This window comes from Cinclus cinclus, chromosome 2, assembly GCF_963662255.1.
Source record: "Cinclus cinclus chromosome 2, bCinCin1.1, whole genome shotgun sequence".
In the NCBI taxonomy this organism is placed as follows: domain Eukaryota; kingdom Metazoa; phylum Chordata; class Aves; order Passeriformes; family Cinclidae; genus Cinclus; species Cinclus cinclus.
The window spans coordinates 20225393-20251242 of record NC_085047.1 but is presented as its reverse complement, the minus strand read 5'-3'; the positions used below and the strand labels follow the sequence as shown (position 1 = coordinate 20251242).

The 25850-nt window shown below is 40.7% G+C and overlaps 1 protein-coding gene across 5 annotated transcripts; it reads left to right on the top strand.

Annotated features, from left to right (window-relative positions):
* The first annotated feature begins 900 nt into the window (after positions 1-900).
* Positions 901-24859, top strand: TFG (trafficking from ER to golgi regulator). 5 transcript variants are annotated; one of them, XR_009934110.1, is made up of 10 exons: positions 901-978; positions 3342-3446; positions 5067-5275; positions 11866-11949; positions 12816-12962; positions 14453-14620; positions 16891-17031; positions 20936-21025; positions 23505-23962; positions 24678-24859. XR_009934110.1 is itself a non-coding variant. In XM_062512264.1 (9 exons), the coding sequence occupies exons 3-9, from the start codon at positions 5092-5094 to the stop codon at positions 23864-23866; spliced, it is 1173 nt and encodes a 390-aa protein (XP_062368248.1). In that variant the 5' UTR covers positions 901-978; positions 3342-3446; positions 5067-5091; the 3' UTR covers positions 23867-24271. The 5 variants fall into 5 exon arrangements, 4 of the variants coding, with proteins under 4 accessions (XP_062368248.1, XP_062368237.1, XP_062368264.1 ...); XM_062512264.1 differs by lacking the exon at positions 24678-24859 and having other exon boundaries at positions 23508-24271; XM_062512253.1 differs by lacking the exon at positions 24678-24859 and having other exon boundaries at positions 23505-24271.
* The last annotated feature ends 991 nt before the right edge of the window (positions 24860-25850 follow it).

The following is a 25850-nucleotide window of genomic DNA, read 5'->3' as shown; positions in this document are numbered from 1 at the left end:
CTGTGTAACATCTAGCAGAGAAGCTTCCGGAACCATGGCCTTCCTTCTTGAAATGTTTAGAATTAAAGTTTGTATGATGCTCATTTTCCTCACTGCCATTTCAAATTCTCACCTCCGTTTTCATCTGCTCACGGCTCGTAGGACCCTCCTCGAGGCAGGGACAGAGCTCTCAGCAAGGACAAATACTACAAAAATAAAACAACTCTTACATTTTTCTTGTCCCGGCAGAAAATACTATTTGGAAATTTTGCTTTTTAAGATATCAAAGGAAAAGGTGTCTTTTCAGAGGCATCTTTAAGGCCAGGAAATAACTAAGCACAGTTGTGCTTTAGGTAGCTCTGCACAAACACCTCTCTCCTACAGCGCGGTCTCGCTGCTAAATGAAAGCGGGCAGCAGAAATGCCCAACTCTCCCCGAGTAACGCCAGGTCCCGTTGCAGTCGCTCTGGGAGATGATGCACCCTTACGAATCCATTCCCGCACATTCCATTGACTAAACTCAGGAAATTAACTACAAATTCATGTGTTTTCGCCCTTAGGGGGACAAGCTCTGATTGCAAGACAGCGGAGTGCGAGGCAGTGTGTGAGGGTGCGCGCAGGTTCCACAGTAATGAATACCTGGATGTGATCATTCAAGGATGAATGGTTCCTCTGGGGGGATGGGGGGCGCGGGATTTCGAATTTTACGGCCCCTCTTTTCTCTGAGCACCGCCAGCCTACGAAGGCCAAAGCTCGTATTTCGAGAGAAACTCTCTGTGAGAGCGCGGCCTCCCTCAGGCTGGGCTGAACCACCAACCCTCTCAATGACAGGCCGCCATGTCGCCCGGGAAGTGGTGGGGCCCCGCGCGCCGGAGCGCGCACGCGCGCAGGCCCGCCTTCGCTCCGGCCCCTTCTCTGTGCCCTGCCACGTACGGGCGGCGGCGGCGGCGGCCGGGGCTGGACAGGGGGGCTGCACTGGCGGGACGGCGGAGAGTCCAGAGTAAGAGAGCGGGGGCTGCTCACGGGGACAGCTGCGTGTGGAAGCAGCGGGAAGGAGGGAGAGAGGGGTTTTGGTTTTGGGGTCAGCCGATCGCCCCCCTCCCCCCCGCACCGTTCCCCGGTGCCAGGGGCGACGTGGCCCCTTAGTGGAGGTGCCGGGAGACCCCTCGCGTCTCCCCGGCCGCGGCTGAGGGAGGTGGAAAGCGCCCGCGGCCTCCTGGGCCCGGGGGAGTGGGAGATCCCAGGATCCCTCTCTCCCTCTCTCCCTCCCTCCCTCCGCACGGCCGGGTGTTCCTTGGGTCACTCCGCCGCTTTGCTTTGAGAGCCGCAGGAGCTGCCGGCTCCTCATTGCTAGGCAGGGATTGGCTGAGGCTTCTGTTCTCGTTTGGGCCGGGCCTGCTCGTATAGGAGCTGCAGAAAGCTGAAAAGAGCTCTTCTCCTTTCTGCTCCCTCGCGTCACTCCCCACCTATCTTGGGAAAACTCACGGCTCTCTCGGTGGTGGCGTTTGGGAGGGACTCCTGCGTGCTCGTATTTTGTCGGTTTCGCCCTGATCCTTAACCCTGTTTTGACAGGAAAAAATTGAAACAGGAGTGTCTGTCCTTCCCTTGCCTGGGTAAGGCTGTTTCCCTCTGCTGCTGTGCAGAAAGGGTAGTGAAATACAACGTGGTGATGAGATGCTGGTTTTAGAGGGGATCCTGAAGTGACTGGCCTAGATTGGGCAATCCCTGTCCACATGCACCACCTAGATTAGTGCATGATGTGAATGGAAAGCGGGAGGGGAGGGAAAGTCTGTGTCTGCAAAATGCAAGTGGTACACCAGGAAGGTTAGAAAGATGTCAGTGTGATTCTTATGGAAAGCAGTCTTTAGTCTGAAACATGGAGGTATAAATGTTTTTTAGTTGGTTGATTCCTCCCCGCCCTAGGAAAGTAGACACACACTGATTTTGTTAAAAAGCTCATTAGTGTGCATTCTGGATGTGTTCTCTGAAAAACTTTCTAAATGGAGTCATCCATTCAGCTGTATCACTGTGAGGGGAAGGAGCTTTAATGCTGTATAATTCAGTAATTTGAATAGTTTTATGTAACAGTTGCAAGCAGCTGCAGTGTTTAGAATCCCTGTCTTTAAATCTGGACACCTTCAAGCAGAATGGAGAGCAGCTGGACCAAAAAAAAAAAAAAAGTGCATTAAATATTCTCCTGCTACCATTTCATAGTCATTGATGGGCAGCAGGTTTCTATGAGAAATGCTGATAAATAAGGCATTACAGTAGCTCTTTTCCTTGCACAGAGATATGAATGATATGTTCAATCTGTTGAAAAGTCACAGGGCTTCACCTCTGTCCACCAAAAAGTATATGTTTAGGACTTAAAGATGAGGTTCAATTCTTACTGCTAAGTTTCTGAGTAGCATATGTTGTAATGCTGTGGAAGCAAAACCAGTGCCCAGCTCTAATGCTTAAGCTACATGATGGGGTAGCTAAATGAACTCTTTGGTTCAACCACATGTGTTAGCTGTATCCTGTATTTGTCAGTGCAGTAAACTTACCTGGAGCTGTAGCAGGTCTGGGGTGACAGGGGCACTGTTTTCATGCCTCACTCATTTAATAAAACGTGAGTGAGGCATCAGGAAAGTAGTCTCTTCCTGTTCCCCTGCTCAGCGTGTCACAACAGTCTCTCACTGTGAGGAGCAGGCACAACCCTTTTTAAAGAGGAGCCTTTCGTACCCAGGATGAGGGGAGCAGCTGCCAGCCTTTGAGAACTAAAGAGTTGCTTTGTGTCTCCTCTGGGGTTTGCTTGTTTTCTGCCTTCATCCTGTATGTTCCAGTTTACTTCCAGTTGAGTTGAAAGAGGAGAGCTGGGAAGCCCCAGCTTTATGTGGATAAAGGGGAACCTATTTTTTTCCCCCTCTGGTCAGCAGTGAATCATCTAAAAATCAGATTATGGATTTTTAAAATTGGTTGTGCATGTGTGAGAGAGGAGTTGCCAGGAGGGTACTACACTCATGGAGTCAGAAGGAGGAGCCAGGTGTATTCCCTATTGAACTGTTCTGTATGCTAAATCATCTCCTGAAGAGTGTCCTGGAAAGGAATACATTACTGTTAGGAATTTCCACATGCCATTAGAAAATAATAACAATAATAATAAAAAGATCTATTATGAAATTAAAAGTTTTGTTCAAGATCTGTTTTAAATGAATGTAATTTCTACAATACTCAAAAGGGTAAATCTGATTGTTACATTATGGGTGAAGCAAGGCTTTGTAAATTGGGTATATTCACTAAGATATTAGAACGTGAAAGACTGATATGAATTGTGTCATTCTAGGGAATTGTGACTGTAAATACGTTTGTTTTCTGATGCAGCTTGCTGTTCTCTGGCACTGATAGTGCATGGCGGCTTATCCTAGCTCTGTCCTGAAGTGAGGTGGGAAAACTGTCCAATAATCCGGCATCACTAAGAGAGACAAGGTATTGATAAATGTATATTTTTGGAAAGGAGATGAAAAAAAAACCTGTGGGTTGATACTGTTTTTATTTTCTAATGCTTAAATTAAAAAACATCCCAACAACCAAATTGTGCAAAACCCTATGCTTTTAAATCTAATCTAAAGTTAATTAGGCTGGGTTGATGTACCTCCAGTCAAGACTCCGATGTTGCAAAACCTGAATAATGCATTAGTGAGCATTAACAATACAATAAACCTCATGATGTGGCTGTGCTAATCGCAGGTCCTTTTTCCCTGCAATTAGGCTGTATCCACCTATCCACCTACCTCCTCTTATGTGTGATGAGGAGAGTGAGTTTTGTTCAGTAATTGTCTGTATCTTTTTGTGTTAAACAAAGGGCTTTGCCTGAAATCTTTGCTTTATATTTTCACCCTCCCCTCACCCCCCAGTTTAATGGCAACCTAAAGATAGCCTTGTACTGCATCTTCTTAATGCAAAATATTGTCACTGAAACAGTAGAGTTAAGTATATACAGGTGCATCAAGGAATGTATTAAAGGCTTTAGCTGAGTGTCTTGTTTCTAGTAGAAGTTTCAGTGCAGTACTTTAAAAATAGGCTGACTATAGCAAAATTCATTTTTTCTCATAAGGCACTGTGTTATAACATCCTTAAATGAAAAATAGCTGTATGTCTCTGAGAGCTCTTCTTGCACAAGAGAATGAACAACAAACATACTTGTCTGCACACAGCTTCATAAATCTTGATTTGGTTATAGGCTGCCTACATTTTAAGATCTTTAGTAATTGTCCTTCAGATGTTAAAATAACTGCTTCTTTAGTTGCTCCTCATTCCAGATCTATTGTTTTGGCCCTGTCCAGTGAAAAAGGAGCAGTGAAGAGAAGGGGACCTGTGACTATCTACCTGGATCTCTTTTTGTGCTTTCCCCCCGCCCCCATTACTCTTTTGAGTAAATTCGCTGTAGTTTCAGGTTTTAAAATTCAAGCCTTTGTGTTTTCAAATGGGAGATGCTTAATACAAAGTGGTAATTTTAAAATTCTCTTAGATAAAATGTTAAAGATAAAACAGAAGTATAAGCTGCTAGGACACAAGATGGCTTTGTTGCACTTCCTATTCAGTTGGAGCAGTTGTTCACCTCTTAAGACACTGAGAGTAACTGACTGTTCTGACCATGTGTTGAGCCCAATGAGTAGCTAATGTGTTGTCTAATGAGCTACTTTTACAAGTCTAAAACCTTGATTAAAATATCCCAACAAAATTTTTAAAAATTAAAAAATTGTGTAGCTTCCTTTCTGGAGAGAAACCCTCAGTGAGTTCTGATCATCCATGTGATAAAGCCAACGTTTAGCTCTGCACTTATTTGTTCAGGAAATAATACACGATTCAGCTTGATCCCCTTAGTAAAGCCACCTTACAGCCTGAAATGTTTGACATAAGATAATTGTTCAGGCAGTGTTTTTTTTAAATGAAAAAAAGTGCCATTTGTTCATTTTCATAATAAGGGGGCCATGTAAAAATAATTGAATAAGGTGATAATGTAAAGCTTCCAAACTGTCATCAGATAGATTAAAATAACTAACAGTTCAGTTTTCTGAAATGTTCTTAATGTTTTGCTGCTAACAGGTCTTCAGGTGATAAGGAATCCACCATGAATGGGCAGCTGGACTTAAGTGGGAAGCTGATCATCAAAGCTCAGCTTGGGGAAGATATTAGGAGAATCCCTATTCATAATGAAGATATCACCTATGATGAATTGGTGCTAATGATGCAAAGAGTTTTTAGAGGAAAACTTCTGAGCAATGATGAAGTCACAATAAAATATAAAGATGAAGGTAAAGTTTAATTACTACTGTTGAGGTTTAATTGACCACTGTTGCTCTGATATGGTTTATCTATGGATAGAAGCTTTGAAGTTCACCTTTCAGAATTGTCAAATCTCACAGGCAAATGGAAGAGGTTTCTTGTGAAATCTTTTTAATCAGATAATAGAAGCTGTAGATCTTGTTATGCTCTCCTAACAGCATTTCCATTTTTTTTTCTGAAATATTTCCTCAGGTTTTTTTCTCTCTAAAAGTGCACTTTTTGCTTTTGCAAGAAGTTGATTGCAGGTTTTTCTTCTGTTCACTCATTTAACCATTTTTGTGAGTTTTCAGTTTGATTTATGCGGTAGTAATTCTTGATTTTTTTTCTTCTATCAGTAAAGATTAGAAAAATAATCTTAACTTGAAATATGCATTAAAAGTTATCTTTCCTCTCTGGAAACATTTGAATCTGCTGCATGTTGGTTGTTCCAAAGAAAATATTGATCATTAGTGTTAAAACAAACAACCTTAAGGACTTCCACAGAATGAAGAGGGCCCTGTTTGAGATGCACAGAGACAGGAAGTTGTGATTGGAGTGCTTTTCCTCTGTGAATGTCAATGGGGCATGGATAAGTTACTTAATGTGGGACCTAGGGATGGTGTTCATAAAATGAAACGTGGAATGAAGTGATAAAATCCAAAACCTCTTAAAGACTGGTCATTATGCTGTTGCACAGTAAAAATTCACAGGTTACTGTAGCATTTAGTAACATTATTTACTAAGACTTTAGTAAGTAATTTCTCTTAATAGCCTTAGGAAAGGAGTGCTGCCTTTGCTGCCTAAAATGTCAACTTTTATTCATATATCTAAGCAATAAAATTTCACTTTGAGTAACCCTGAGACAATTTTTTGAGGTTCATGAAGCTTTTGAGATGCTGCTTATCAAAACTGTAAGTAGTGTAGATCTTGGGTCTTGACTCATATTTTGGGTCTTGATCTCTAGTGAGAGGGAGATCAGTGGATTTATGGTGGTTTTTTTTTCCTCTTGCCACATTTTTTTTCTTTCTTTCTGAAATGAGAAAGATGAAAGGAGATTGGATGCTTTTTCATTAGCTTAAAGCTTAAAATTACTTTGGTTTTATTGCATTCTTACCTGTGCTTTAAGTATGGTCCTCTGGGGTTTTTAGTGTATACTACTCTGTTTTATTCAACCTAAGATAATGGTGTACAATGGAGGCAGTAATTACAGTTTCATTCTTTGGTTGTCTTTCCGAGTCTAGAGACTTCCTGCTGTTACTTTTAGTTTTCTTTGTCTCAGAATTGTATTTGGTTTGCATAGCCAGGTTTTGGTAGTGGGGTGGCTACAGGGGAGGCCAAAGCCAGGCAGCTCCAGAGCAGACACGCCGCTGGGCCGAGGCTAAATCAGGCAGAAATGGTGTTAATGCCTTTGTGGTAACATATTTAAAAAGGTAAAAAGTTATGGCACAGATGCAGTTTGGCCAGAGAAGAGAGGAGCAAGAATATGTGAGCGGAACAGCTCTGCAAACACCAAGGTCAGTGGGGAAGGAGGGGCAGGAGGTGCTCCAGGCAGCAGAGCAGAGATTCCCCTGCAGCCTGTGTTGCTGACCATGGTGAGGCAGAATGTGCCCCCACAGCTCATGGAGGTCCATGGAAGTGCAGAGATCCACCTGCATAGGAATGCAGCCTGTGGAGTAGCCTTATACCAGAGCAGCTGGATGGATGCCTGAGAAGAGGCTGTGACCCTGTGTGAGGCCTGTGCTGAAACAGGTTCCTGGTAGGACCCATGGAGAGAAGAGCATGTGCTGAAACAGGTTTTCTGGTAGGACTTGCGACCCTGTGGGGGACCCATGCTGGAGCAGGCTGTTCTTGAAGGACTGCGCCCAATGGAAAAGTGACCCATGTTGGAGCAGTGCCTGAAGAACTGTTGCCAATGGGGTACACTCACACTGGAGAAGTTTATGGAAGACTCTCCCTTGGAAGGCACCCCAGGCTGGAGCAGGGGAAGGACTTTTCTGCCTGAGCAGCAGCAGAAGTCATAACCTTCATTCCCTGTGCCCCTGTACCACTGGGGGAGGAAGAGATAGTGCTGGAAAGCAAGGAGGGGTTGAAGGATGAATTATCCTGCTCTGATTTTGACTGGTAATAAATTCAGTTAGTTTCCCCAAGCTGAGTCTGTTTTTCCCATGATGGTAATTGATTTGTGCTCTCTCCCTGTTCTTATCTCATATTTTGTCCTTTCACTGTATGTTCTCTGCCCTGGCCACTTGTGGAGGGGAGTAATGGAGTGGCTTTGGTGAGTGCCTGGCATCCAGCTGGGGTTAACTCACCATATGTGCTACTATTTCACTATGATTTCAGTGCTGATTTTTTTTTATGCTAGCTGATTATCACTACTGTAAACCAATAAATGTTCTTAATATCAGAGGTAGTTGCAAGTGATCAAGGAAAAGGTTAACAAGGCTTTAGTTTGCTTGTCATATGAGCTGTCATATCTTTAACTTCATTTCAACTGGGCTAAGATTCTTCTTTAAATCTGTTATATTAGATGCATTGGAATATATACATTTTAGCTCTTCCTGTTTTGTTATTTGTCCCCTCAGACCTGCAGGAGTGCTTGTCTGGATCTGTTATGAGGGGGTATCTTAAACTGGTCTAACAACGCCCACTACTTCCACAACTTCCATCTGTGTCCTCCAAATTCACATGCACAGTCTTTGAGTGTTCAAATAATGCTTCATCTACCCCTCCATATTCCTACATTATATTTAGGTTATGTGTTGCTTTTATTAACTACCAGAGAAAAGAAGTCTCAGGTTCAATGCTGCTCTGTGAAATCAAGTTTTATATTCAAGCTTTCAAACTCCTGAGCTAAGGAAATTGCTCTGCTAGATGTGAAGCAATTTTTATGTCCTATTTAAAGTTCTTGAACACACAAAACCCAATGTCAGCTAAAAATTCCCCAACCCCAAACAAAGTAATGAGGACTGTCAGCAATGAATTTGTATGAATCAAGTGTAAAATTGCATCTTAAACACTTCATGTTACTGAGTTACACATACTAAAAGGCCTGATATACCAATAAAAGGAACTTTGTTTTTTTTAAAGTTGTTCTTGAATTTAAAACGGAGAGTGTAATGTGAGATTGGCCTTTTTGCTCTTGTTCTTCTTTACCTTGTAATAGACAAATGTTTACTCATACTGCATGTATTCAAGCTGCTGTGCTAGTCAGTAATCTCAGACTTTGATAAATTTACCAGAGTGAAGGAAAACTACGTTTTTTGATTGTGTAGGGTTTTGTGTTTAGTGTTTGTTTTTTCAAAAATGGACTAAATGAGAAATATAAGGATGAATAAGTTTAGAAGATACTGAAGTCTAGTAGAGGAGGAAACAGCTGGCAGGGTGAAGGAATGAGGCAGATCTCTTAAGGTCATGAAGATTGAAATACATCATGGTGATGCAGCATTAATGCTGAAATATTTTGCAGTCCAGTGGTTAGTTAAGGGAGTCACTAGTTTATCGAAAGAAAAAAATTATAATTGGCATAGCAGAGACTGTGATACATGGGAAATTAGAAATAGAGAAGGAAATCTGTGTTCCCTGTAAAAATGAAAAAGGTAAGTTCTTAAAATAACAAAACTAGTAAGGAAAATAAAGGGAAATCTGGTTTATTTTCTAACAGAAAATAACATTGTGTAATACTGTCTGTGTCATGGTAACAGGAATTAAGCTTCATTGGCATTCCTTAAAATGACAAGTTATTTTGCTAAATCTAATATACTTAAATTGTCAGACATTTCTATGGCTTGACATATACCTGATGAGTCCTAGCATATACTCTAATTAGATAATAACTTGATGGCTAACAGTAGGAATCACAGAACTGACTTTATGCCGCTCACAAGATTCTGTACTTGGTGCTTCTCAGCCTTTTTTTTACTGCTAAAAGTTTAAAATAGAAAATTTATTAATTATTCTTAATGTCTTTAACCTGAAGGTTAAAATGGATGAGGGAGGATTAAGATGGAATGATCCCAATTCTTTTGGGTGACATTAATCCATGTAAGCCATGTGTACTGCTGTGCAGGATGGACTATTTAGGACATGCATCTTTGTTCAGGCAGTGAATCTGAGTGTTGACTGGTGCGACGAAGGGTATCAAAGGATGGTTTGCCAATGTTGTGGATTGCTAAGAGAAATAATTATAATTTATTGTGTTACCAGGATAAGGAATGGAAGGGCTTTTTGCTAAAACACTGATGGATTTTGGTGTCAGCATATAGGAAAGGTTACTGAAAAGCTGGAGAAAGTGTTTGAGTTGGGAGGAGCACATGTCATCACACCCCCCCCCCTTTACTGGCAAAGAGAAAAAAAAAAATCTGTTTAACTTTGATTGTCCAAGTCCTGCTATGCATCATAATGGCAAACAGGGACACTGATTCTCCTTTTCCTGACACTGGTGAGATGGCACCAGTGAGGCTGCATTTCTGTGGTCACTTTTAATGTATGTACTCCAGTACAAAAATACTTGGAAAAGCTGCAGAGGGGTCCAGCAGGGTGTGTTGAGGACAGGGAGGGGCTTTGTGCAAGTGGTCTTCAGGGAGCATGGGAGGGAGCTGGGGTTGTTCACTGTGCTGTGGAGGGGGCTGAGGGCAGAGCCAGTGGAAGGGGAGTTGCAAAGACCATTGAATGTGAGCAATTTGCAGTAGCACCAGATGGCAGCAGCCAGAAATTGCAGCTTGAGAGGCTGAGCATGAGTTTTTGGCCAGGAGGGCAGTGTGTCACTGGAGCAGGCTGCCTGGTTGGAATTTGGAGCCCTCGTTTCTGGTGACTTTCCAGTCTCTAGTCACAGAATCCATGACTGATAGTGCTATCAACAGATGTCTTTTGAGATTGTGAGAGTGGAAACAGGACATAAAAAATATCTTGGGAGGCAACAGTATTTTTTTCAGGAAAACGTGAAAATTATTTCACATGTCGTCACTTTATTAGAGTTCGTAACTTAATTTTGTTAGAAAGCACCTTCTTTGAAGACTGACAGGCACTGTGATGTGTTATTAATAGTAATTGCTTAAGAAAACGTTCCATTGCAGAGGTGTTACTTGTGGTCAGGGATGACAAAATTAGAATATGTCGTTCTTCAAATTCTAAGCTGGTTTTGACTTGATATCATGTGTTTTATGACTATTCATACTGAAGCATTAATTTATTTGAAAATTTTAACCATAACTTAGATACAGTTTGCCCTTGTAAGCAGTGTGAAAGAATTTATATACACTCAGAATTTTTAGGCAGTAATCTGTAAAACTGATTCCTGTGTCTGTCCACAGAGCCCCCTTACTACAGTGTTTTGTGGAGGAGTCTGGGCAGTCTGGAGTTGGCTTTGTTCCAAGCTGTTTGGCATTTATCCAAACACTGTTGCTTTTCAAGGTGAAACTTAACTTCACTAGATGGTGTTTCACTCCAGTTCCCAGTCATCAAACTGCTCAGGCAGGGAGTGTTTCTGCTATCCTTTGTGCCAGTACACATTTTCCTGATAATGTGCTCCCTCTCTTAACTTTGCACTGTTTAGCTTGGGTTCATTTAAGCTGTGAATAACCTGTTGACTATATTAAACACCAGAAAACCTGTCCTGCCAAAGACAATAGTCTTGTTTTAGTTGTGAGTTTGTTGGGTAAGCAAAGATGTTAACATAGCTTTCCTTGACTCAATTTAAAAATCAAGAGAGACCAGATTTAAAGGGAACTTGGTACTCTTTTGAGGATTAGTGCGATTAAAGGTGATCAGTGCTTTGTGCATTGTTCTTTGTATCTTAAGAATAAATGATCCCATCCAGTTCTAATATAGTTCCTGTGAAAGATGGCAATGTGCAAATTCATTAGGATCCTCTGACATGTGACATGGAAGAAATCCATGCCTAAGAGCTGTGATTTTGCGTCAAATTCCTGTTTGAGAGAAGTTTTCTTCTGACTACTTTGGCATCTTTGTGTCTTCGTACTTTCTTGCGTGTTAAAGCTGAGAGAGATCTTTACTATTCACTTCTACACATGAATTTTGTTTTTCAGCAAGGGAATGGTAATAGTCTTGCAACTCATGTTCTGAATATAACCTGAGGAAGTGTTATAGACATTTGAAATTTTATTTTGGTTTTTAAAAATTGAATTGGATTTGACTTGTGCCATTTATTGGACTCCTGTCTTTTCATGAACAGTGTGTTTCTGGAGCCACTTGGCATAGGCATTTCACCTTTAACTGGTAGCATCTTTCCTCCTGGTGTTGGACTTTGTGAACTCTTAGCTCTAATATTTCATCTAATATTTCATGTGTATGCAAACATAAAATAATTATGAGCTATATGGAAGATCAAAGGGCGAATGTCAGAAGACTCCCTTTTGGAGGCAGTCATGCTTCTGTCTTACCTTCTGTGCATAATTTCTCTGTACACTGATTCTTGCACTAAAATAATAAATGTTTTTTCTAGTGACCTCACAATCAAGTAGGGGAAGTTATCTTTTAGTAATGAAGGAACACTTCTGTCCTGATGTGAAGCTCAGTAGTCATGGGCTATGATTTTAATGTAACGTTTTCTTGTTCTTTTCAGATGGAGATCTTATAACAATTTTTGATAGCTCAGATCTCTCTTTTGCAATTCAGTGCAGTAGGATACTTAAGCTGACATTGTTTGGTAAGTATAGAATATTGTATTTTTCTATTTCTTTTAAATAATATTTATTAAAATTCAGGCAGTGGATTTCACTGAGAGGTAAAAAAATTTTAAATTTGTCACCTCAGAAGGTGGAGAAAATGCAATCAGCAAGTTAGAACTGCTGAGTTAATACATGATGATCTGTTTTCTCTTGATGTTTTCCATGAGACTTCCGAACTTAATGGAATATGAAACTACTGCTCTTTATAAGATTGCTCACAGTATTTGGCATGTGTGCATATACATATGATCTGTGGTTCTTTCTTCATTAGTGCTGTTTTCCATGTTCTCTTCCATTCTTTAGCATTTGTGGGGCTTCACAGGTGCATGAGAATTTGAAGCTGACACCTTGCAGTGGTACACTGCTGCAAACTAGTGTTAGTTGCTTGGAGCTGAATAGATCTTAACATTTATCCTTTAGCCTTTGTGTAAAAGTTCTTTTATTTTCAAGCTACTGTAGGTAACTTAGCATGTAGTTAGTTCCAGGCTTTTAATTTGTACACTGACCTTATTCGTGAATTGCAGCAGTGTTGTGTGTGCTGTGTTAGTTCTAAAGGGACAGCTTTCCAGAACCACTGCATCATTTAGGGTGTATTCAGGCAAATGAGTAAACAATGAACTTTGCTTTGGTACTGTAACTTTTGCTGAACTGAGATTATATTAAAGGAGCAGTTAGCTCTAGAATGAGTTCAGTCTGTGTGGACTAAACTTTGTCGCTTAAAACTCCATAAAGGATGAGGATACTACACGCAAGTAAAAGTTGGAAAATTTTTTTGTCATCTTAAATTGGATGTCAAAACTGGATGTTACTACAATTTTAAGTTTATCTAATTGCTGTTTTGCAGTGAATGGACAACCAAGACCCTTAGAATCTAACCAGGTGAAGTACCTGCGTCGAGAGCTGATAGAACTTCGCAATAAAGTCAATCGTTTACTGGACTGTTTAGAGCCACCAGCGGAACCAGGGCTTTCCACTAATCTGCCTGAGAGTGGTAGGCAGCCTGGCAAAGAGTTGTTTGCTTTGATTTCCAGAGTGGTGTGCTGTTTAACAGAGTGAAACATGAATCGTTCTTAATTGTTGCTTGATGGCCCAGAACTTAATTTTTAATGCTTTAGTTATTTCAGAGATGGAATTTTTGTTGGATATATCTGTAGTAAAGCGCTGAACTAATTTAGGAATGAAATTTCAGAGTCCAAGGATTTGTTGCAATGTAGGAAAACACTGCAACTAATGCCTGTGAACCCCAGCAATGTCTTGAGAGGGCTTTTAGCCAAATTAATAGTTTGTTGTTACTGAGGAGTTCTTGCTCACAGTTGAGTAGTCCCTCTGCTTACTTTGGGCTAGCTCTGGTGCTTATCTTGTGTTGCTAAGCAAGTTGGGTTCACTAAAACAGTAAGAAGTGAATTCAGCAAAAAATTATATCCACTTTTTTTTGCCAGGTTAGGAAATTGAATCCACACATTTTGCGCTCAGACCAGCATCAGAGCTGTCTCAGGGTAAGCAGCACAAGGGTGCAGGTAGAGGTGGGAAAGGGTTTTTGGGGGAGGGTAAAATGGGAAAGAAAGTCATCTTCTCACAGTTTTGAGATACTGGTCCCCTAGCTTAGGGTAGTTGTACTGCAAATGCTATTTTTTCTGTGTGCTTAACTACAGAGTTTAGGTAAGCTGGACACAGAAAATAATGACACAAATTCATGAAGTACAGTGCTTTGAGTAAAGAGGTGAACCGAGAATGTCAGCCTGCCTTTTAGGAAGTGTTGCTTTTGTAATTGCACTTTAAAATTTTACTGCTTTTGTTGATTAAAAAAATCCCATCTCTGTTCCTACAATATATTCAATTAGTATTTTCAGTGGAATACCATGGATTCTGGTAAAAAACTATTGGAAGGTGGTTAGAGTAATGACCTAATAGTGATGATCTAAGAGTAATGATCTAAACAAAACTAGCTAGTCTGTATCTATCTGTAGTTGTTTGCTTTTAACAGAAAATGTAGCACCATTAGGTAAGGCATTTCTGAGCAATTCAGTTACGTGTATAGTTGCAGAGATCTCAACTTTACCTGTCAGCTTAGGAAAAATTAATGGAGAAAGGTAGACTACAAACCAGAAACTGCAGCTGATAAAACACCATAATAAGTTGGAACTATCCTGTATGTTTTCCTAATTTTGAATTATTTGTGGGCAATTTATTTGTTTTGAAGCAGGAGCTTTGTGCCTTTGAATTTCAGAACACATGATACACGATATTGATAGTCCACAGTGTTAGTAGGTCTTTAAGTAACTGTGAAAGAAACCGAAGCTTTGTGATCCATCCCAGTTTCAGATACATCACGGATTCTTCACTACTATCCTAACATGCACATTCCAACAGTTAAATTGATAGAGCTCCCCAGCTGTGTGATGTTGTGGTTGCTGTAGTGCAATGTGTGTGTGCTGGTGTTTCAGTTCTGGAGAGCTGGTAACTGGGCATTTTGCTTTGTAGATGCTGTAGATGGTAGGGATGAAAAGCCTGCTGCTGCTGACGCTAATGTTAAGCCATCCACTCAAGTTATAGCAGCGAGCATGTCTGCATTCGATCCGCTAAAGAACCAGGATGAAATCAGCAAGAATGTCATGTCAGCTTTTGGCTTGACAGATGATCAGGTGTCAGGTAAGGATGTGGCTGGTGAAAAGGAAAGCTAAACCTGTTCATAATCAATGACTCCAGTTTTGATTTGTAACAAAGCATTTCTATGTTGGATATATGCTCACTATGTCTTTTCAGAATTCTAAAACTTGCTGTGTTAAGGTGTTGTATCTGTGCGCTAATTTTTGTATACAGAATACTGGAATGTTGCTGTTGATTTTAGTATTGTGTTTTAGCTTGGAGTAGAAAATGGCTTCAATTTTTTCAAATTTTAATTACTTAAAACTATTGTGTGGGCTAACTTATTTGGTATCTGCCAGTGATAGAAGAACTTACTGCTCTGCTTTAAGGTTTGATCTTGCAGTTCATGTTCTTGGCATGTGCTTCTGCTGCTTGGGTCATTCAGAATGTGTTGTATGATCCCACCTTTTCTCTGTTTCATTTTAGAAGTAAATAGAATCAACTTTTTCACTGTTAGCAGAAAGGAATAATATGCTTGTCTGAATTATATTAATTTTTGAAGAGCTGGAGGACTATTGGGCCTAGTAAGAGAATGCTAAGCATATGAAAGCTGATTATACTACACTGAATGTTGTCAGCTTGAGACGGGATAACCGAAGCCAGAAAAGCAATGTAGAATGTGGGAGCGTGATGGAGAACCTAAGGATGTGATTTTGCACAGGACCTGTGTGGGCCTAGAAGGGTTAATGGTTCATTGAAATGTGAAAATGAAACTGCTGTTAGCTAACAGGATTTGCTGTGTACTCTCAACTCCAGAGCAAGTGAGTTTTATATGGTGTGTGAAGTAAAGATACAGATGAGCAAACCAGTAGCAACTGGAGCTCGTTCCTCCAGTATGGCTGCCATGACAAAAGTATGGAGTATGAGGAATAGATCTGTACTGTGTGATTGTGACTGTGCAGGATCCAAAGTTGTACCTACAGACAGTAGTTGACTTCAGTATGAAGTACTGGTCTGTGGACCAGGCCTATTGTGTGATTTCTTCCTCCATGGCACATTTTTGGTATTGTCACAGCATGGTTCTTTCACAAACCAGATGGTACCTGAAAACTTGCAGTGGGCTATCTGAACAAGTAAGCAATAGCAAGTGAAGCACAGCTGGCAGAAAATTTGAGCTAATTTTTGAATGAGTGGTTTTGTCAGTGTCAGTTAATGTTTTGATCAGTGATACTTCAATATTTGTGTCTCCATAATTCTTCTGACAGAGTGAACTGACTTGACCATTCTTTGAATGTACAAAGAACTCCACAGAGGACCATTTAAGCAGGGTATAAGAAATCACATTTCGAAAGATGTAATCCTGCAGTTATGTCTATAAATGCAAATCAAGTAGTAGGCAGATTTAATTAACTTTCCCCTAATAAGGTTATAATGAATACATAAGTAGGGGCTTGCTGGATGCATATTTCTATTGTGTAAATATAACTGTCTTAAAATTGCAAATGAATTGGCAGCAGTTTTAGTACTTGTGCTTAACTTAAAGCATGTATTTGAAAGTAGTGTCTTTTAGCATTCATATGGTTGGTTTAAGCTCCCTGGTTTTTAACAAAATATTTTGCATTGAATTGTAGTATATTATATTTGTTCACATGTGTTTCAGAACTTCTTACTAATGTAGAGAAAGTCTGAATTCCCAGTTTCCATGCTGTCTTTGAGTGTCAACTGAAATACTTTCAGAATGAGCAGAGCAGACAATTGCTTTTAGACTGAAGCCTCCCGTATCCTGTCTGTATCCTGTGTGGTTTTAACACCTCTTTGGAGGTTTTTTGTTCACCTACTGTTTGACTATGAGTAAAACGCTTTGTGGCCTGGTTCACTTGTTTCACAGTAAGATGCTAATCCACTTGAATAGTTCCATGCAGCCTTTTACCTTTCCTCCAGATAAGAAAAAATAGGTAAGTGCATGTTGTGTCCAAACATGGCAGCTCTTCAGCGTGTGTGTGTGTGTGTGCAAGGTTAACACTTGAAGCTGTTGAAAAAATATGCTGTCATGAAGAGTTTTATCTCACAAGTGAGTCCTGTTCCTCAGAAGAGTGAAATCTGAGTGACCCAGAGATATGTGGAAAATCCTCCCCTCCCTGCCCCCCCAGTATTTTCAAATGAAAGTTTAGATGTGCAAATATACACTTAGTTTTAGCTTGTGTATGACATGCATGTAAATCCGAAGTGGAAAAGATGTTAAAAACATTGCAAGGGAGGGATCTTTTATTGGAATTTTAAAATTTCAACTTGGTGTTCATTTCACATACTGTATTTTGTTCTTGCTCCTCTAGGACCACCCAGTGCCCCTGCAGAGGAGCGATCAGGAACACCGGACAGCATCGCTTCCTCCTCTTCTGCAGCCCATCCCCCTGGGGTTCAGGCACAGCAGCCCCCCTACCCAAGCACGCAGCCACAGACGGGGCAGGTGGAAGGTAAGCAGTGTGGTTTTCTACAGTCCAGGATGTGAAGGATGGTGTCTGATTCTGCCTTGAATTAGCAGACCCAAAGTGGATACCAAACTGCAATGGACGTGTGTCCTTAGGCAGAGCAGCTTTTGTCCTCCCTGCCAGTGCTGGTGGATACAGAAACAGCAGGTGGAGCAGTGGCTCTGTTTGAAAGGGCGGGTGCTGTAACACGAGAGTTTTCATAGTACTGTTTTCTGCTTGCATCTGTGTGTTGTGTCGAGCTTTCACTCAACTAACAGTTTGTGGACTTGTCTAGTCTGTATTAAAAATGTTGTTTACTCATCATTTCTATCCAACAGACTGGAGTTAGTATTTTGTTGTTTCCTTTTTGTGTATGGCTCTGTGGTAGTCAAGTTAAATCCTGTAACATCTTAAATGCATGATAGTTCCTTATAACTCCTGAGAGCTCAGCTGGCTCTCCTTTAAAATTTAAGGTCTTAACTCTGGCGTTCAGATTTGTTTGCACTATGCCGTTAAAAATGCTATTTAACTTCTCACAGTTTACCTGTTCTGAGGTTTCCTACATTTAGAAATAATTTCTTCTGTTGCTATTTTCTAAGTGCACTGAGCCTTCAGACCTGCACACTTCTGGATTACACTGTGAAATAACCTTCTTTGTTACTTCTTCCTCCATATGAAGAATAATATAAAATTGTTTCTGTGCTGGTGTTGGCACAAGTGAGAGCCCTCTGTTGCTTGCTTTACTGACACAGACACATGAGAGATGGTGGTCACAGTATCCATAGCCACTTGCATTGTTTTGCCTGAAGGAAATAAAGTGTTATTTTGGTTGAGCAGGGCATTTGAACAGCTGGTAGTTATGTATATTTAAAGAGATATGAATACTGTTGGTTGCACTGGAGCTTATGAAACACTTATTTTGCTGCTTTCAGCCTTTTCTTACTTACTAGTGGAGTGTTATAACATGACAAGAGACATCTTTGTAGCTTAAAGATAGAGCAGTTTGGTGCTTATGTATAAAAGTTACTTTTGCAAAAAAGGGCTCCAGGTTTTTCTGTTGGCAGCCAGAAAATTTATTGTTCAGAAACCATATTCTCAGCTACTGAACTTGCATTTTATGAGTTTAGTTTTTTTATTTTAGTTTAATACAGTAAGGTAGGAAGTTTTAATTGTTGCTGTTAAACTGGAACTGAAACAAAGAAGTAAGTGAAACACTTAAAAGCACTAGCAACACTAGATTGGAATCCTTTATGGCTGCTAATATCAGGGAAGGGGAAAAGTATTTGTTTCAGTTAAACTCATCTTACTTGTTGAAGATGTTATCTAGGCTCATGTATCAGGGTAGATGTAGTGATTTTTCTAGACTTGAGTCAAGGAAAGTATAATGCAACAGTACTAATTGTAAAGGGTTTGATCTGTGGTTTTATGTAGTTCTTATTATTGCTATTGCAAGCTTTTAAGTATTGATTATATTTTCCTCACTTTGTGGTTTAGCCTTTGTGAAGAGATCAGAAGGAACTTTTGTATTTGCTCATTAGAAATTAGTAATACATTGCTTATGCTGTGCATTGCATATGTGTGGTAAACAGCAGTCTCTCACCACAGCTGGGTAATGTAAGTGCAATTATCAATTTTATTCCAAAGTGTTCAAAGGCTTTTCTTTGAAACATGGAGTAGTTTTCTGTACTTCACTGAGGTTTGTTAGTACTTCAGTCCAGTGGTAATTTGGGGGCTTGTGCTGTCCCCACAGAGCCAGAACTTTGGATAGGTTTTGATTGTTTGTTTTTCAGCAGGATGGATTCACATAAATGACACTGCTGGTAAACAGCAGCTTCTGTTAGAAACTAGTTTTGAAACTAGTTTGAAATGTTTAGTTCACTTCATAAAAAACCCAAAACACCCCAAGCTCTGCTTCTCCCACACACTTCCCCAGTACTTTGAAGATACAAGTAAACTGGTGGTGCCAGTCATGTTTCAGTCATTCTGGTGTCTCAGGGTTTATTTATTAATGGCTTTCTCTGACAGTAAATGCTGTGATGATGATTAGGTTGTCATGTGTATATCAAGTCACCTTATTTCTGTCTGCTGATACTACTGAAGGGCTGCCTGCCTTGAGAAGCTTTTAGCCTTCACTAATTCGAATTAAATCAATCCAGAAAAGATGTTCTAGTACAGGGCTGTGTCTTGTGGCCTGTGCTTTTCTACCACTAAATTCAGTCCTGAACACACACAAGAAGCAACTGTATACAGATGTGGAGGCTTTTTTAGTCTTTGCTGAAATACATGTGACATCTCAGTCCCATAAGCACTTCATGATCTTCTAGGGAAAAGAATGTTGTGTGAATATGTATAAATGGTCTATATTCTGAATCAGACTAAATCTTTTTTCAGTGCACAGGAACAATGGTAAATGCTGGCAGACCCTTCACTGCAATAAGCACTGCTAAATACAAAACCAGACACCAATGCTGTAGCTCATCCAGTTTTCAGAATAAAAATCCAGGGAGAGAGAAGACTGTGTCTGAGGACCCAATGGATCCCCCCTGTATTCATGGCTGTAAATTAAGAATGTTTTCTTAAATAGCACTGGAACACCTCTAGTTCCTCACTAGTGCCTCAGCCCTGGAGAAGACAGCAAGCCCTCTCAGAAACCTTTGGTAAAACACCATGCTGTTTCTTTGCTATCCCTTTACCTGGAATTTCCAGCAGGTGCCACTGTGGTCTCCGTTAGCCTGTAGGGAATTATCTCGAGACAGGCAGCCTGCTGGTTATTCTCCCAGAACTTCCCCCGTCAAACAAGTTTCAGAAAGAGAACTTTCTGAGTTTCTAATTCTTAATTATCAAGCTAACAGGCTTAAATTCTCTTCAAGCCTTGTGTTTTGCACTCTCATAATCCCACAATAGTTGCACACCAAATAATATTTTAAGTGACTGCATCAACATAAAATACTCTAAACACCTTAGTGTGAATGTAAAATAGTGTTTCTTTCAGTTGCAAATAATGCAGATAAAAGAAGAAATAAGGAGTTACTTTAAATCGGTGTGGACAGGGGTTTATCTGGGAGGACTTGGAGCAGAGTAGAGTTGCTTTTGTCTTGGTGCAGCTCCAAAGATAGAGTTTACAGTCTATTTATACAGTCTGCTAGTCTTTGCAGAATGAATAATAGTACAGTAACACTTCATAACAGTAAAGTTTCCGTGTCTGCTTCAGTTCAGCTAAGCTTTAGTTTTGGCAGGTAATTGATTCTGTTCTTTGACTGTGATTTACTAGCTTGAAAAACAGCAGAAGCATAAAGCCTCAACAGGACCCATAGGTTGTCTAAACAAATATTCTGCCTTTTCTGGCCAAGAAGTTGAAAACAGCAAATGTAGGAAAATTAAGCATTGGCTTGGACTACCAAGCTTAAGAATGTATGGTTTTATTTTTGCTTCGGGTGTATACTGCTGGGTCTCTTAAGAAAACTTGGCAATGCTAAGAGATGGATGACTTATCTGGAAAATGTGGTCAAGCATAAATAATGTACCACTCTGCTTACAGTACGTGGTTGCAGAAATGGTCTTAAAAGCCTAATCTAAACAGACAATCTGAGGACATGTTTAAGTTTTGAAGTACTTTAATTTACAGTGTAAGTTCTGGAGCAGTTATGAAGATGTGTAAAGATTCCTGGTCTGTTACCCACCAGAGTAGTGCTAAGGTGCACAGCTTATGGCAGCCTCTGAAAATGTGCAATAGTAAGCATCATGTAACTCTTTAGATAAACTTTATTTAGTCAGAACAACATGTTTCAGAAACTAAAATCTGTACTTTGATGTCTTTGGGTTTGTTTCTGTGATGTTGAATTGTCAGGGTAGCATTCGCTGTAATGCACCAGGGTACTGGGCTTCAACAAAATGCATTTTTAATCCCTAGGTCAGATGTATCAGCAGTACCAGCAGCCTGGTTACCCTGCTCAGCAGCCGCAGGCTCAGCCCCAGCAGCAGTACGGCGTGCAGTACCCAGGTAAGCAGCTCTGCAACAGCAGCTCAGCTGCAGGACCTTTCCTGCAGTGCCTGAACCTGTCAGCTTCAGTTCCTTACCCTGTGGGGCAGGTCAGGGTGCTGAGCTGCCCAGATGCCTGTGTTCCTTATGGGAACTGGCACAATGCAGAAATTGCCAGGAAGAGAGCACTGTAGCTGTTTACAGTGTAGTTGTTAATATGTAGTCAGAGTTCAGTCCTACTTGATTGTGACCAAAGGAAGACATCATTTCTAATCAGCAGAATGCCTTGTTGGAAAGGCAGTCAAAATGAATCACCTGAAGGGTGAGCAGCCTTCAGGCTTATATTCTGCAGTCATGGGATTCCAGCAAGTAAGTGACTAAGCATCCCAATTTACCTTCCTTAAATATTGAAGGTGTCAAAAGATGGCCCCTATTTCTTGCATATAGAATGATCTCTGTGTCCAAAATTTAGTGGTGTAAACACTGTAGTTGTCATTCAGTAAATCCTTGGCTATTACACATACTGTAAATTACAGAGAAATTTTCAAGTGATAGGGTTTTTTTTGTTTGTTTTTGGTTTTTTGTTTGGTTTTTTTTAGTTTTTGATTTTGCTGATACCTTAAGTAAAGGTGCCAGTGGACTTTTAGCAGAATAATATTTTAGTGCACTAGTGATTTATGTGTAGTGAAATATGAAGAGCTGGTTTATACCCAAAATAAATGTGACCTCAGAACTTTCAGTTCTTTTAGAAGCAGCTGGCATCTAGGAATGCATAGTATATGTTAGGAATGATAATCCAGATGAGGTTTAGGGATGAACTTGTAAGAGTAGATTCTGTAACAAATTGCATTTTACTGAATAATTTCAGAAAATTGTATGAAGCCTGTATCACTCCTTGTTTTAAAAAATCCTCCTTAAACTAAACAAAAGACTCCCATTGAATGACTCAGAGCCAGTGTGACCTTTTCTTGGTGGACAGTGGGAATGCATCAATTTTTATGTAGATGAGAAGATTTGCAGAGCTCACGAAGAAATTCCATGCTTAGCTTGGATAAGAACCCTAGAATACTTGGACTAAAGGTTTGTGCCTGAGACCTTGTTCCTGTGCACTGTGTGAGAGCTCGTTGGTTTGAGTGTCAAAATGATACTGTGTTCTCTGCGGATTTCTCCCCCCTCCCATTTGTAATTAGAATACAGAGACATTATACTAATGTACAGTTTCAGAAGTAGCAAGCCTGTTGGAAGTAGAAGCATCTGTCTGACTTTCTAGGCTTAAAAATTGAGTGGGGAAACAAAGGAATTCCAATCTGCTTTCCAGATATATAGTACCATTGTCTAATTCCTTCATTATTTTACTTATGTTCCTGTGAAAGCTGTAGTGCAATGTGAGTTTTGCTTTCCCATCAGCATAATTGTCAAGTATGAAAGAAGTGCCACTAGAAACTTATTGGGGCACCTCTGTTTGTCATAACTTAGTTCACAATTAATCTTCAGAAAGAGAGGGGTTTTTTTTTTGAGGACCTATTGACAGAAGCCTTTGGAGATGTTGAGTCATTGGATCTTTTTGTTTGTGTTGCTTTAGTTCTCATGAGTGTTGTCTCCTTTCAAGCCCATGTCTCCCCAAGAGCAGGATCCCTTCCCACTCTTGTAGATATACTAGGCAACAGTAGCTATTTATACGTGGGTGTAAAAATTGACCCTTCAGAGCTTTGTCTCATGAGTAAATTTTGATCCCAGTTTCAAGGTGAGTTTACTGCAGTGCCTTCTTACCCTTACTCTTTCCATTTAGGGCTGTGCACTTTTAATAATTTGTGTGTCTGGTGTTTAATGCTGACAGGATTCCAGTCACTGGAGAGATTTCATGTCAAGTAGCTGCAGGTGTGTTTCATGATGGATAAAAGTAGCTATTTCTTCATGAAAGGACTTTGTTCTTGTTTTAAAATTTTCAAGAAGAGAAATTCCCTTTGGAAGCCAGTTTTATACAGAAAAATCAAATCTGGGACATGTGTAATTGGAACTTTTGTGCTGAAGTGTTCTGTTCTACACAACCTTTTCATATTTAACACTAAAGAACTGAAAACACCTGTGATTTAAGCAAAGGTATGACTTACATTAAACCCTGAGAGTATTGTCAAGACAGTTTAATCTGGATCTTTTATTTGGGAAAAGGGTTGAATTTTGCCTTATTTGCCAGTGAAGACTTTATATTTTTTTTTGTGTGGCACTATGGAAAAGACTACTTGTCTTTTTCTTTATTTCTTGTCAGGCATAGGAAAACTGTTTTATAGTAACTGTTGTCAGTGTGCTGTGCTGCCACAGTGTGCACCAAAACCCCGGCCGTGTGCTTACGTGAAAGGCAGGAAAACTCGCTTGGTTTGCTTTTTCTGTGCTTCCTGCATCGTTTTGCGTTTGTCACTGTGAACATTAGGAACAAAAGGTCTTTCTCCAGGCACCCACGGATCCTTAGTGTCTCTCACCCCACCTTGCTCTCTCTTTCCAGCAGGCTACAGCCAGCAGCAGCCGCCATCGCAGCAAGCCCAGCAGTTCCCGGCCTACAGCCAGGCGGCCGCCCCTGCCCCAGCTGCCGCCTTCCCGGGGCAGGCGCAGCAGCTGCCGGCGCAGCAGCCGCCGCAGTACCCGGCGGGCAGCTTCCCCCCGCAGCCCTACACCACGCAGGCCTCCCAGCCTGCCGCCTACAGCGGCTCCCAGGCGGCGCCGGCCACCTTCCAGCCGCGGCCCGGCTTTACCCCCCCGCCCGGCAGCACCATGACCCCCCCGCCCAGCGGGCCCAACCCCTACGCCCGCAGCCGTCCCCCCTTCGGGCCGCAGGGCTACACCCAGCCGGGGCCCGGCTACCGCTAAGGAGGTGCCCGGGAAGACAGCGACTGACACCTGCAATTCCAATCCAACAGACTCCAGGACTTTAAATTGAGATACCGAAACTGTAATGAGGCAAAGGTATAGCTGTTAATTAAATTCTGCTGGGGGAGGGAAATGACCAAATCTTTCCTGCTTTAAATTGTATTTGCTTCCTAGTTTAATTTGGGGCTGGGTGGTTTTTGGAAAACACTACTTAAATGTCTGTGAAGTGATTGACATTCTAGCTTGCCATGTCTGAAGAATATGAAGATACTAGTTGGAAGTTTAGCCCACTTATCAGGCTTGTTTTTACTAATACTATGATGTACTAAATTAGATTCATTCTGGAGGTCAAACTAGATATGATGTATTATAAATTGCAATGTTCACATGGAAAAACTAATAAAATCCCTGAATCTATTAAATGCCTGATCTTGATTTTAGAAGTTAGGTAATACTGAAGTATACAACTGTGGTAAGACCAGTGTGCATGCTGGGTACAAAGACTTCGTGGTAAAGAGCAGTGTGTTTAAGAGAGCTGGGGTTTGTAGAAGAGGCAGATTACTGGGTGTGTAAATGGAGAAGTGCTGGGGCTGCAGATGGCTTTCACAGAGGTTTCACAGTGGTTGTGTGCTGTCTGCTGTCAAGTGACCCTTTTACCAGATAGTTAGGAACCAATCCATAACATCCTAAAGCCTCTTAAACAATTTTGCTTTAACAAGGTATGGGAGAGAATTCATTTATTACTTGAAAATTCAAAGCAAATGTGTATCTTTAGAAGAGAACTCTTAAACCCCCCTCCAACTTTCCACAGGTTCTTTGCCACCCAGAACAACTTGGGAATGCAATCCTAGTGACTCAATTTTGAGCCAACGAAAAGCAGAGCAAGGTCTGTAATGAAGTCAGTAGACCATATTACAGCAGAGGACAAAACAGTCTCTGAATTAATATTTTTCATTTTGCTGACTCTGTGAATATGTAAAACTAAGTGGGGAATAAAAATAGGAACTGGAGCAAGCTGCTTGAACTCTCCTAAAGACAAATGAGGAAGCTGAGTGAAAATATTCCTACTTTCAGCATTCTTAAATAGTGCTGTGCCCACAGCTGCCCAGTAAGCTCCTCCCATTTGTGCTCTTGGACCTAACACATCCCATGTTCATCACACCATGTAACAAGGGTGTGTTTCCAGCAGGCGGTTTGTTCTGAATAACAGCATTTACCACAGAAACTAATCCTTGTTTTCATGTAAAACACTTGTAAAAAAACCACTTGATTAAAAAATACTTTATTAGGAGTACAGTGTACCTGCAATGTACTTTATAAGGTATTTTCTATAAATGACTACTTGATAGATCTGGGTGTTCCTGTTCATATTTCTTCAATACATTAGCAAGGTAATGAATAACACCTTCAAAAAAACCTACATCTCTTTATTTAGTTCATAAATGTCCAAGCAGTACAACAAGTAGCTTTGGGAGAGGTTTTAATCAAAATAACTGTAAAGCAGTGTTAAAGTTCAGTTATCAGTATTTCCCCTTTGCCCAGTGAAAAATGTTTTAAACCAGAATTTTTAAATAAAAATAAACCTGATCATGCTGTTATAATTGGTTTATTCTTTTTCCTCTTTAAATTTCTTTCCAAGTCCCATTCCATGGTACATATGTTTGGCTTTTGAACCAGTAAGTGTCAGGCTCTGAAAACTGCATTTTCCTGAAAAACCCCAGCTGTGGAGGCCAGCTTTGTTTTTTCATTCCATGTACATATATATGTACCTATCCGCTTCAATTAGAGAACACCAACCCTCCCTGCCAGCCACTGCCAGGCTCACGGGCAGTGGCTCTAACTCCATAGTGACAGGCTGAACATGGCTTTGGCTGGGGCTGAAACATTTGAAAACAAACATGGAAGAAAACCCCACTGAACTTGATCATTTAAAGCTGCACATACAGCAACCTACCTCAGCATTTCGGCAGGAGCATAAACTGTT